At 41.3% G+C, this 12,760-nt stretch overlaps 1 protein-coding gene across 1 annotated transcript in view; it reads left to right on the forward strand.

Annotated features, from left to right (window-relative positions):
- Positions 1-12,760, forward strand: part of VWA8 (von Willebrand factor A domain containing 8) — a 468,389-nt gene that overhangs the window by 432,263 nt on the left and 23,366 nt on the right. The window contains exons 41-42 of the mRNA XM_004376614.1: positions 6,276-6,401; positions 8,692-8,850. Coding sequence (XP_004376671.1) covers positions 6,276-6,401; positions 8,692-8,850 — 285 coding nt within the window. The remainder of the gene's footprint in view (positions 1-6,275; positions 6,402-8,691; positions 8,851-12,760) is intronic.

Raw genomic sequence — 12,760 nt, forward strand, 5'->3', positions numbered from 1 at the left:
GACAAGTAGATACAAGAGACCAAAGGGGCGGCTTCTGTCCAGAGGTGAGATGGGAAGGCAGAGAGAGTTAGGAGCTGGTTGAATGTTCATGGGGAATCAGGGACGGAGGGGAGGAATATGCTGTCACAGAATGGGGTGAGTGATTGGGGTCTCATAACAAGGTATTTAAAAAAAAAGAAAAAAATTCTGTGTGGGAGACTAACTTGAAATGTAAACTTTTAATTATAACAATAAAAAAAAAAAAAGACTAACCACCAAAATAAGCATGGAACAAACTGTTTTCCTCAGAAATTATTTTTCCCATAATTTGTTGCATCTTATAGTTTTTTGCCTGCTACATATCAGGCAAAAAGATCTACTAGTGAAAAACACATTGCATCAAAGTCACTAATACCTTTTAATGGATTTATTTCTGAAAGTTGGAAGCAATTTCCGATTATTTGAGAAAGTGTTACTGTCCTTACCATTTATTTTGTGATATAATTAGGAAGAGGCAAAGGTTAAAGATTAATTGGGAAATCATTCTCTAAAAACTAATGAGTTTTGTTAATAAATATAAACTGTTGCACCTTGAATGGACATTCTGATACAGCACTTTCTCATTTTGAAGATGGGACTACAGAAGCCCAGAGGATGTTATGATTTGCCCAAAGTGAGCCTAGATTGTTGTTTTGTTGTTGTTAGCTGTCACTCAGTCTCCCCCAACTCATACACATGAAACACTGCCCGGTCCTGTGCCATCCCCGTGATCAGCTGTGGATCAGACCTTTGTGATCCATAGAGTTTTCATTGGCTGATTTTTGGAAGTCGATCTCCAGGCCTTTCTTCTTAGTCCATCTTAGTATGGAATCTCCACTGAAACCTGTTCAGCACCATAGCAACACACAAGCCTCCACTGACGGACAGGTGGTGGCTGCACGTGAGGTGCACTCGTTGGAATCCATCCCAGCTCTCCTGCATGGAAGGCGAGAATTCTACCACTGAACCACCATATGCTGACTCCTAATTGGATGTTTGGTTTTCTTTTAACCATGATCCGTTCTTTGTCTTGTCTTTTCCATTCCTGAAATGAAAGTTGATTCTTTATAGTAAAGAGCTATTATCATATTCATAACTAGATTTGTTTTTAGTAAGATGATATTTGGTATATATTCCACTAGGGGAAAAGTAATATTGCAGCCATCACTGTGAAGATGAAAAGATCTCAGTACCCTTTCAGTAGTTTGCCTATGGTGGGAGCGACTTCAGAGAGAGGCCAGGGCTTTGCTAGTCCACTTCTATATGGCAGTTTTCAAAGAGCAATGCATAGACCACTTACAGTCCCCAGGAGTCCTCTAGGTCCCTGCTCCTGAATGTGTGGTCCTTGGTTCGTCAATATCGGCATCACATGGGAGCTTGTTAGAAATGCTAAGGCTCAGGCCCTGCCCCAGACCTACTGAATCAGAAATTGCATTTTAGCAAGATCCCCAAGTTGCTTGTATGCACATTAATGTTTGCAGAGCACTGCTCTCGGTAACCTGAAGCTGGTCTCAAAGGTACATTTCACAAAAATATAAAAGGATGTTTTTAAACACTGTTTTTGGGAAAAGAAAGAAAACTTTTTTCAGTTTTGATTATAAAAGTAATAACACAAGTTCACTATATGAAGATTGGAAAATACAGAAAAATAAGATGAAAACAATATCACCCACAACACAGGAGAGAAAGCATCGCTGTTAAAATTTTGGTCTGTTTTTTCCCATGTATTTTCTTTGCATATATTTAAAACATAATTGAGATCAGACTGTATATGCATACTTCTATATCGTACTTTTATAGCTTAACTATTTGCAGTAATCATTTAACTTTTGTTCAACAACTATTTATTGAGCACCTACTCTTTACCTGGTGCTATTCTAGCAGCAGAGCCATGGTGGCCCAGTGGTTAGGAGCTTGGCTGCTAACCAAAAGGTCGGCAGTTCAAATCCACCAGTTGCTCCTTGGAAACCCTATGGGGCAGTTCTACTCTGTTCGGTAGGGTTGCTATGAGTCGGAATCAACTTGATGCAATGGGGTTGGCATTCTAGCAACTGGGATTACAGTAGCGAACAAGGCAGGTAAGGGCTCTGCTCCCACAAACCTTCCTTTCTAGGGGAGCAGGTAGATAATAAGCAGAGACAAATCTGTAAGTAATACATTTGTAAACAGTGATAAATATGAAAAAAATTAAACAGGATAATGGGCTAGAGGGTGACATACTACTTTTTTTTTTTTTTAAGTAATCTATGCTTGTGATCCGGGCTGATCAGTTCCTTTAGGACTAACAGTATAATTTCTAGGCTTGTCAAAAACTGCGGTATTCTCTACATTTCCTATTTGCTTAAACTGAGAGTTACATTTTTTGCTTAATTGTATCTCAATTTACATGCGGAGCTGGAAATTTACAGGCCCCTTTGGTTTTTGGGTTTTTTTTGGAGGGGGGTTGAATTTTTTGACAGAGGAACAGTGCCTGAGTCATAGTCCTTCATGATACATGAATCAGTCACCCCAACTTCTAGCTTTAAATGTTCTGTGATCCATTTCATAAAATTTAGAGGTTTTTCCTTCCTTGAGTTGCAAGACCTGGCCTGAGACATGCAGTCCTCTATGCATATGTCGTATTAACAGATTTAAACCCGGAATCCTCTTCTGTGGGAATCTTAACCTTCATCTCTCTTACTGGAAGTGTCATCATTCCTGAAGCAAAGAAATCTTGCTTCACCATAGTATATTTGCATCCTAATGTTCCACTTCTTTGCTCATTATACTAGTGCTCCATTATAGTGTAATATTTTTGAAGTCATTTAATATAATAATCAAGAATTATAACTTAAGTTAAAAGTCAGTTGTCTACGCTGCAATGGAAATAATTCAATGAAATGATTCTTACTTTGCTTTGGCAGGATTCCCTGGGTGGCACAAACGGTTAAGTGCTCGACTCCTAGCCAAAAAGTTGGCAGTTTGAAACCACCTAGTAGGCACCTCATAATACTGGCCTGGTGATCTGCTTTCAAAAGGGCACGGCCTTGAAACCCCTATGGAGCAGTTCTGCTTTGCACACATGGGGTCAGCATGAGTCGGAATTGACTCAAGGGCCACTAACAATAACAGCCTGCTCAGTGAAGGGCATGTGTATGTCCTCAGGCTGTGACATCTAGGTTACAACATTTCTGTCTGTTATCTTGATAAGTTTCTTTTGCCATCGATTATAAGATATAGTCTGTTTTTCAGAAACACTGAAGTGTAGGGAGTGGAATTAGTTAGAATTTTAGCATTTTATATTTTCTCTGTGGTGGGATGGTGGGGCGGAGTTAAATTTATTTTTACTACATTTTTAGTCTACATTCAAAATCGCAAAAAGTACTGAATCTATAGCCACTGCAGCAGTTCTTTACGTGGTGAAAGCACCAGTGGTTAATAAGCCATGTAGCAGCTAGTGAGGTTGGGTAGGGAGTCCTCAGGATTGTTGCCTTGTCAATGTATTTATGAAACTTTGAAATTAGATGCTTAATGAGAACAGTGGCACAGCCATTACATAACATGTCGTGCAATCTCTTTGCCAGTTCTAAGCCCACATTCCTCTTAAACCCAGCTCAAGAACCCAGCCTTCCATGCATCTGTGTTGAACCATGTTGAACCATGAACCATGTTCTTCTTTACTTTCTTTAGTGCTTATTTACCTAGTCTAGACCAGTCTGTGAGTCTGTCCTCATTTATGAAAGGCATTCAAACCAATGCTCTGCAGCTTGTACCTCCAAGATCACAGAATCTCAGGATTGAAAGATACCTAAGCAGTCATTCACAGTAGTATTTCCCAGCATAATTATCCTGGAAGTCTGAGGAACTACCACTCCAGACACCAGGAGTGACGGGGAGGAGGAGATAGGAGCCGAATCCCAATCACTGTGGCAGGGGATAGGGCCTGAGAAGGATGGTGCTGTGTGGTCAAGTTCGTCTGTCTGATCCATGGGCTAGAGGGGAAGGGGTCTAGAAAGCTGTGTCCATCCCTGCCCCCTACCACCTCTATCTCATGTTGTATAAAGTTTTACATGATAGCTATGCTCAGTGAGCCCCTTTTTTCTGTTAGATCATGGGATTCTCACCAAGAACATGTATCAGGAAAGAGCATACTCTCAAGGGGTACATACCTGACTGGTAGCGTAGGAGTTTCCTTCTCTTTATTTCATGTTCATATTAATATATCTATATTAAAATATGGTAATTTTGCACGTTTGCAGCAGGGATCTCAAGAACAGAAAAACGATACATACAGGTAGTCCCCAACTTACGACTTACGCAAGTTATGATGGACCACACTTACGACCATCTTTTTTTTCCTTTTGATACGTGTTATCGTTAGTAATATGTACTACATACAATGTTGCAGCGCATAATTTGCTGATGTCATCATTCTCAGATGTTCACTTGCAGATGTTCAAAGGTGGGATTTATAAAGATATAAATAATAAGAGACGGTAATAATAAAAACTAAAAAAAGAGGTGTTTGACTTACATCAGAACCGACTTACGACAGAGTTGTCTGAAGGGAACCCAGTTGTAAGTCAGGGGCTACCTGTGTAGGAATACTCAGGGTTATATTGTGTCATGCTTCTTTGTGTAATGGTTGGTCTATTCCTAAAATAGACACTGGCTACCTGAGGCTTGGAGTCCTCGAGTGGCATAAACAGTTAACACACTAGACTGTTAACCAAAAGGTTGGAGGTTTGAGTCTACCTAGAGGCACCTCAGAAGAAAGACCTGGTGATCTGCTTCTGACAATCAGCCATTGAAAACCCTAGGGAGCACAGTTCAACTCTGACACACATGGGGTCGCCATGAGTCAGAATCTATTGGTCGGCAAATGGCCTGAGGCTTGGCTTTGTATTTTCAATGGCGGTGCTGTCACACAGCTACCTCCAATGAAACAGTGATGGAAGCGTGCCTAAATTACTGTTGATTTGGGTGTCCATAATGTGTTTTACCTGACGATAATAATAATAATTATTATTAATAATGATGAATGGTTATAATTAATAATAAAATGGCTATTTCATTATTATTACACAGCTAACATATATCGCTGGGCTCTTTCTCAGTCCATTCCATGTAGTATTTCATTTACTCTTCAGAGTAGCTCACTAAAGTAGATGGTGTTTTTCATGTTATAGATGAGGTGACTGAGATGCAGACAAGGTAAGTAACTTGCCTGAGGTCACAGAGCTGATAAGTGGTAAAGGGAGGGTTGGAACCAGACTGACTGCAGAGCACATGATCTTACCCACTACTCTTTTTCATGCATAAAAAATTTTAGCTACCCTTCCTGCCTCTTAATGTAAATACACTCTTCTGGCTGTAATAAATGTATGCCTGGATTGGGCTATTGTAATTCTTTGCCATCTTAGTCTACCTGGCATATTTTTAAGTTATTATGAAAAAGTATTACATGGAAATACCTTTAGAAAAGTAATTCAGAAAGTTTCTGAATATAGAAGATCAGAGAGACACGCGGTACACAGTGTTCACCTTCTGCGGCTGTCAGCTGTTTCTGTTTGCACTGTAAGTCAGGGAGAACTTTAGTAACAAATTATTTTCCAAAAGAAAGAGTTATGAAAATCATGTTTTCTCTGTGCTTCAGACAGTGTTAACATTCAAGCTGATTATTTTGTTACCTAATAAATTTCCTCAGGAGGACTGGGACAGAAAATCTGTAAGAAATGCATCATCGTTACATTTACAGATACTGCGTATGTCTCCAGGGATTCATTTACATACTGTTTTCCCATTGGTCTGTGCTTTGAGTGCTTATTATTGTTCCATATGTGGTAACAATTAAAACGACAAATCCACACAAAGAGCATTTCTTTGTCAACAGAGCAGAAACGAGTCCATTTATGAAACTGTGAAACTGTTCATGCAGAACCATCACTTACTGAAAAAAATCCCGTTGTATTTCCTATAAGGAGCCCTGGTGGCACAGTGGTGAAGTATCAGATGCTAACCAAAAAGTTGGCGGTTCAAACCCAGCAGTTGCTCCACAGGAAAGATGTGGCAGTCTGCTTCCCCAAAGATTACAGCCCTGGAAACATCATATGGCAGTTCTACTCTGTCCTGTAGGATCGCTGAGTTGGAATCAACTCCACAGCAATGAGTTTGGATTTTTTGTTTGTGTTTTGGTGTTTCCTGTTATTCATGCATAAAGTGTGTCAGAGATCCTGCAGAACTAATTAAAACAAGGACATGTATGTGTGTCATTGCAGGCTAAAGGTAAAGAAAGACAGTGGCTACGACACCAAGCTACTGGGGAACTCGATGACGCCAAGATCATCGATGGGCTGACTGGAGAAAAAGCCATCTACAAACGCCGGGGTGAGCTGGAGCCACAAGTAAGTCCTGGTGAACCTCAGGCCTGCGTTGTGTGCCTTCTTTACAGAAACCTGCTTTCTTGAATTGATGACTTTCTCGAAACACCATAAATCCTGAATATAGTAACTAAGGAAAGCAGTATCGAAAAAAAAAATTAGGAAAAAAAACAAATATTATACTATGTATCATGCAAGTCAAGGCCCCAGCAAGAAACACATGGCACACTCAAATTGGGTAATGTGAGGAACAGTTAATAAAAAGACTATTTATAAAGGTAAGTGTACGGTTAGGAAAACCAGAAAGAGACAGTGCAGTCTTCCAGGGCGGGGAACAGCAGGGATCTAGCCCCCCTCCCAGACCTGAAAGGGCAGCAGGAAGAGCCATTACAGGACCCTGGAGAAGGTAGTTGTGGAGATGGGGGCCGGACCGCAGCACTGGCCTTCAGTAGAGGGAGAGTTGATTCATGGGCAACAACAGAGAAGGAGCTGAGGGAACAAATAACCCGACCTCACCCTCTGATCCCCTGCCAGTGCCGCCAATCGACAGAACCCACTGGTAGCCAGCAGCCTAGCAAGCGGTTGATGCTGTCACTACAGATCAGCCTCCAGGACACAGAGCAGGGAGCGTTGGAGGGGAAACTGAAGACATCCAGCTTGTCTGTGTCTACTAATCCCAGAAGGTTATTCAAGTGAAAACACTAGAGCAATCTTAGTGGTTTTCTATGGTTCCGTTACTTTGAAGATCTTTGTCGATCATACAACTAAAGAAAACTTTTTAGAAAATAAGGAATTCTCCCTGAAATTACTCTAATTGTAGTATGTAAAGTTTTAGATAGCCATAATTTTAAAATATTTGCAATACCATGGCCAAAAAAAAAAAAAATGGAAATAAGGTAAAATATGTAGTCTCTTAGGGAGATCTGTGATTTCATACATCCCAGAATGACCAGAATTGCCGGGTAGCCGCTGAGATCTGGTGGTGCAGTGACTGGGGGAGGGAAGTCATTTACCTAATTTAAATGTTTATTCAGAGAGGATCTGTTGGTAATTTGAGGAGTTCTCATTTCTGTGTCATTGGTATGAGTCAAGGACTGCTTTCTTTACTGACTCATTGTGGTCAACGATTGTATTTAGATACATCTGAAATTGTGAGTAGTCATGGAAGCGCATGTGGCACTGTTCTTAATTTAGACAGACTCAACAAGTTTTTAAGAAATATACTGAATTTTTCTCAAACTGTTGCACTGTAATACCCATAGTGTTTTCTTGAAATTACTTACTGTGCTCATTAGTTTTTATACATGTCAGCAAGTACTTAATAACAGAATAATCTGGAATTTTTCTTCTTCCCTTGTTTTTTTAATAAAATGGACAAATACAGTTTTCTGCTAAGTCTTTGAATTTGCGTGTCTGCAAATTGGCAGACATGAGTCCAAAATCAAACTGAATCTCATGAGAGTTTCACATTTTAATTAGCAGTTGCTGCCAGACAGGTACCACTTTTGTGCTTTTAATTGCCAAGAAAAGAAAAGAGAAGCAGTAGTTCAGTAGCTAGAAAGAAGAGAAAATCGAAAACTTACTCAAGACAAAAGGCATTTTAATAACATGTTCCTTAAGTTCTTTGCCAGACCCACTCTCCCATGACCTTGTTTTAGGAATCTGACATTTCTTGTGACCTGTGTGCAAAATGATTCTCAGATCACTGCACAACAGGTAAGGAACCCTGGTGGTGCAACAAGTAAGCACTCAGCTGCTGACTGAAAGGTTGGCAGTTCAAACCCAGCCAGTGGCTCTGAGGGAGAAAGACCTGACAATATGCTCCTGTAAAGATTACAGCCAAGAAATCCCTATGGGGCAGTTCTACTCTGTCACATGGGGTCACTATGAGTCAAAATCAACTTGAAGGCACCTAACAACAACACACAATAAGTACAAGTAAAACCAATGTGGATTTTTCTCTACAGAATAATGCAAACTCTTGCTGGAGTCACTGTCAATGACAGTTAGGGGTAGGAAAGTATCAGCCTCTGAAGGCAACTTTACTGGGCTAAGTTGGACCCCCTTGAGAGGAGCATGTTCCAAGGGCAAATCTCTCCCATATGACCCCGACTACCAGCAGAAATCTCAAGTTCCATTTCCTGAAGTAAAATCCATAGACACCTTTCCACATGCCAGAGTAACGTTGTGCAATGCCGAGCCTTCCACTGACCTGCCCATCTGGTGGCTGCATTCTTGGGCCCATGTGGATCCCCAAGACAGCAGCCAGCAGTTCTCTCCTAGTTCACAGCCGCTTCTGTTTTTCCTTCCTCAGCTGGGCAGCCCACAACAGAAACCCAAGCATCTGCGCCTGGTGGTGGATGTGTCTGGCAGCATGTATCGCTTTAATGGGGTGGATGGCCGGCTCGAGCGCTCAATGGAGGCCGTGTGTATGGTCATGGAAGCCTTCGAGAACTATGAGGAGAAGTTCAAGGTAACGGCATGAGCTAAGGATGATGATGATGGCGTCATTGCCCACAGCTGCCCAAGAGTCAGCCCTGAGTTAGGGGATGATGGGTGGGTGAATGCAGGCTCCCCCCAGAGTGGACAGGAATCTCCATTCTCTCGTCAGCTCATTCCTCAGTGTAGAGAAAGTGAAGCTTTTGTTTTATCTGCTCTAAGAATCAGAAAAGGATAGTACCATAATTTAAAGCATCAGTTATTACAGAAGGAAGCACTGCACTTCACAAGTATTGTAAGCATTCAGAGTCCCAGCCATAATGTTGGGGGAAAAGTAGCCACTTAGAAGCAACACAAGACTGTTCCCAGATTGTTCATTATCTCCTGTCTTCACCCTAGTTCCCCCACTCACTGCCTCTCACCCCCTCACCAGCCAAGCAGCCTCCACTCCTGAGGGTTTGAGTATACCCTTAGAGCACACTGTTCTCAGCATTGCGTTGCCTTTCCACATGGGTGAGGATTACACAATCATAGATGTCTCCCCAGCTGACAGTGACTTTGATTACCCTGGGAGAAAGACAGCCTCTCATTTAAACTGTTTCCATTCTGCTGTTGCTCAGTTTACTGTACAGCCTCCATTTCCGAGGTCTGACCATGGAGGAGGGATCCCCCTGTGCTGCTGTGTCACTGCCCAAACCAAAAACCCGTTGTTGAGTTGATCTAACTCATGGCAATCTCATGTGTTACAGAGTAGGACTGCTCCATAGGGTTTTCTTGGCTGTAATCTTTACAGAAGCAGATCACTAGGACTTTCTTCCATGGTGCCACTGGGTGGGTTTGAACCGCCAACCTCTAGGTGTAGTCAAGCGCAAACTGTTTGCACCACAAGGACCTTACTGCCCAATATGGGCCCATAAATCCACTCTTTATCAGCCACACAGAGCACCTGCACTTCTGGCTCAAGCAGATAACCTTGAAAACAATCACAAGCCGTGTAATGATTATAAAAACTTCAGCTGAGAGAAATGATGTCTGTGGAGACATGTTCAAAGGACACACAGTCCATCACAGATATTCTAGACTTCATTCTGGATCACACATGTCCATCAGAAATAGACGATCTTAGATCATTTTAGCTTGCCATCCCACCTACGCCCCAAGAACACTTTCCTGCGTTACGTCACTGTGTTATAATGGATACAGAAAGAAACAGATTGATGAAACCCAGCACTTCATTTGCTTTAGGCCTATTATTAAGGATCCTGCCCCCTGAATCTCCCAGGGTCCCTTGTGTGAAGCTCTACAGAGAAATTTCTTTTAAAATTGTTGTTGTTAGTTGTTGTCAGGTCGGCTCCAACTCATGGTGACCCTACATGTAATAGTTGCCTGGTCCTGTGCCATCTTCGTGATCCATGGTATGTTTGACTCCATTGTTGTTGCCATTGTGTCAATTCAGGGTCTAACTCACCTTTGCTGGCCCTCCACTTTACCACACATGATGTCCTTCCTTCTCCAGCAATCAGTCCCTCCTGATGATGTGTCCAAAGTAAGGAAATCAAAGTCTCAGCCAATATTCTGTGATCCATAGGGTTTTCATTAACTAATTTTTGGAAATAGATGGTCAGGCCCTTTCTCCTAGTCTGTCTTAGTCTGGAAGCTCTGCTGAAACCTGTCCACCATGGATGACCCTGCTCGCATTTGAAATACTGGTGGCATAGTTTCCAGCATCACAGCAACACATAAACCACCAAGTATGACAAACTGACAGATAGGTAGTGGCTTTTAGAATTAAGTGGTAGGAAAAGGGCATTTTAAGTCAATGAATGCTATGTGTTGCCAGAGCAAGTGCAGCCTATAAATACGAATAAGACATGGACGTCCAACATGGGGAGTAGCTTTGTTTCCTTGAAGAAGTGGAATGTGTTTCCCCTTGTGATTAATGAAAGTCATGTAACTGTTCAAGATTCCCTTTTGACTTTGGTTGCCAAGAGGCTGAAAACCAAAATCAAAGACCAGCTCTGACAACTTTGTCTTATGGCTTGCAGTTAGGTGTTCAATTTTTCCCTTTCTTTGATCTACTCTCCCTTCAAATGTAAGTTTTTCTTGATTATGACTTTCGACTTTTTTATGTTTTATGGATTTATAGAAAACATTTACAGTAAAACCTGTGAAAGCCGGAACCTGTGTATGGTGGGAACCTGTGACAGAAGGAAAACTTAAATATTTTCCACTAAAATGAGCAATAAAAGAGTAGTAAGACTGCACCCTGTCAAAGGCGGAAGACTTGTAAGACCCAGAAAAACATGGCAGTCCTGTCAAATTCCAGCTCTCACAGGTTTCACTGTATTTTAAAATATTTTAGATCCTTTCTTACAAACCCATTGCTGTCTAGTCGATTTCAACTCATAGTAACCCTATAGGACAGAGTAGAACTACCCCATAGGTTTTCCAAGGAGCAGCTGGTGGATTCGAACTGCCAACCTTTGGTTAGCAGCCAAGCCCTTAACTATTGCGCCACCAGGGCTCCTTTTCTGGTACAAGGTGGAGTGTAATTAATTCTTAAGTCACTTGGCCTACTGATGACGGATGGTTAGACAATATATCAGCATAAATACCCACATCCCACCTAAAGTTTTAAAACCTTTGGGTTCTGATAATATTTGCATCAGTCCATCCACCTCTCTTGTGGGACTTGAAGGCCAGTGTTCCACTGTTGCCTTTGAGTTATATGGAGATTTTAATCCATTGTAGACTATAGAAAACATAGATGGATGGAAAGATAGATAGATGGATAGATAGCTGCCATCAATTGACTCTGACTCATGTTATGTACAACAGAACAAAACGTTGCCCTGTTCTGTGTCATCCCCACAATTGTCAGAATGTCTGAGTCCATCGTGTCCATTGTGCCAATCCATCTCACAAAGGGTCTCCTTCACCCTCGTTGACCCTCTGCTTCACCAAACATGATGTCCTCTTCCAGCAATAGATCCTTCCTGATGACCTAGCAGAGTACTCTGTTCAAAGCAAGCAAGTCGGACAATGTTCATTGTGATCCATAAGGTTTTCATTGGCTAATTTTCAGAAGATCATCAGGCCTTTCTTCCTAGCCTGTCTCAGTCTAGAAGCTCCACTGAGACCTGTTCACCATGGGTAACCCCACTGGTATTTGAAATATCAGTGGCCTTGCCTCCAGCATGACAGCAACACACAAGCCACCATAGAACAACAAACTAATAGACAGGTGGGGATAGCAAACATACCACTATTAAAATTGACAAGAGCCACAGTTATCTAGAATAAAATTTCCAGTTAAAAAAAGGATTTTTATTTCTTTAAGAGCAGAACTGCTCTGATATCAAAGCTACTTCTTCCAAGTTTTTAAAAAGAATATTTGTTTGGAGTTGACAAAAAAAATTGGTTGACACAGCTTTCCCACGACTTAGTAAAGCATTCAACAGAAGATAGAGGGTGGCAAAGTCAATGGTGAGTTCAGATAGCCATTCCAGTAGCTCCAAGTAGACGGTATGATTATCACAGTGTTGAATACCCATGTGGCATCCCACGCAGTGGGGCATATAGAGAAATTCATATCTATCTAAATCTCACCGTTAATGAAACCGGACCCATAGCCCAGAAAAGGAATAGTAACAAGGAAATTAGCATTTCACAAGATATGACTACATTCACGTAAATAAGGTTTTAGTTTAATTGATAGTTACAAACCAAATTGTTGCCATATGACCAACTGGGTTTCAATTCAGTTCAACAAAATTATAAACATTAACTTAGAACTCACTAAGAGCAGAGTACTCTGCTAGGTACAGAGTTCTGGGCTGTCCTTGGGCTTACAGCATAATGAGAGAGACATATGTTAATATAACCAAACAAAATGTAGTGTATAGTAATGATTAAATTCTGATGGAAGATTCAGTGAGAGATCC

Source organism: Trichechus manatus, unplaced genomic scaffold (assembly GCF_000243295.1).
Source record: "Trichechus manatus latirostris isolate Lorelei unplaced genomic scaffold, TriManLat1.0 scaffold00044, whole genome shotgun sequence".
Taxonomy (NCBI): Eukaryota; Metazoa; Chordata; class Mammalia; order Sirenia; family Trichechidae; genus Trichechus; species Trichechus manatus.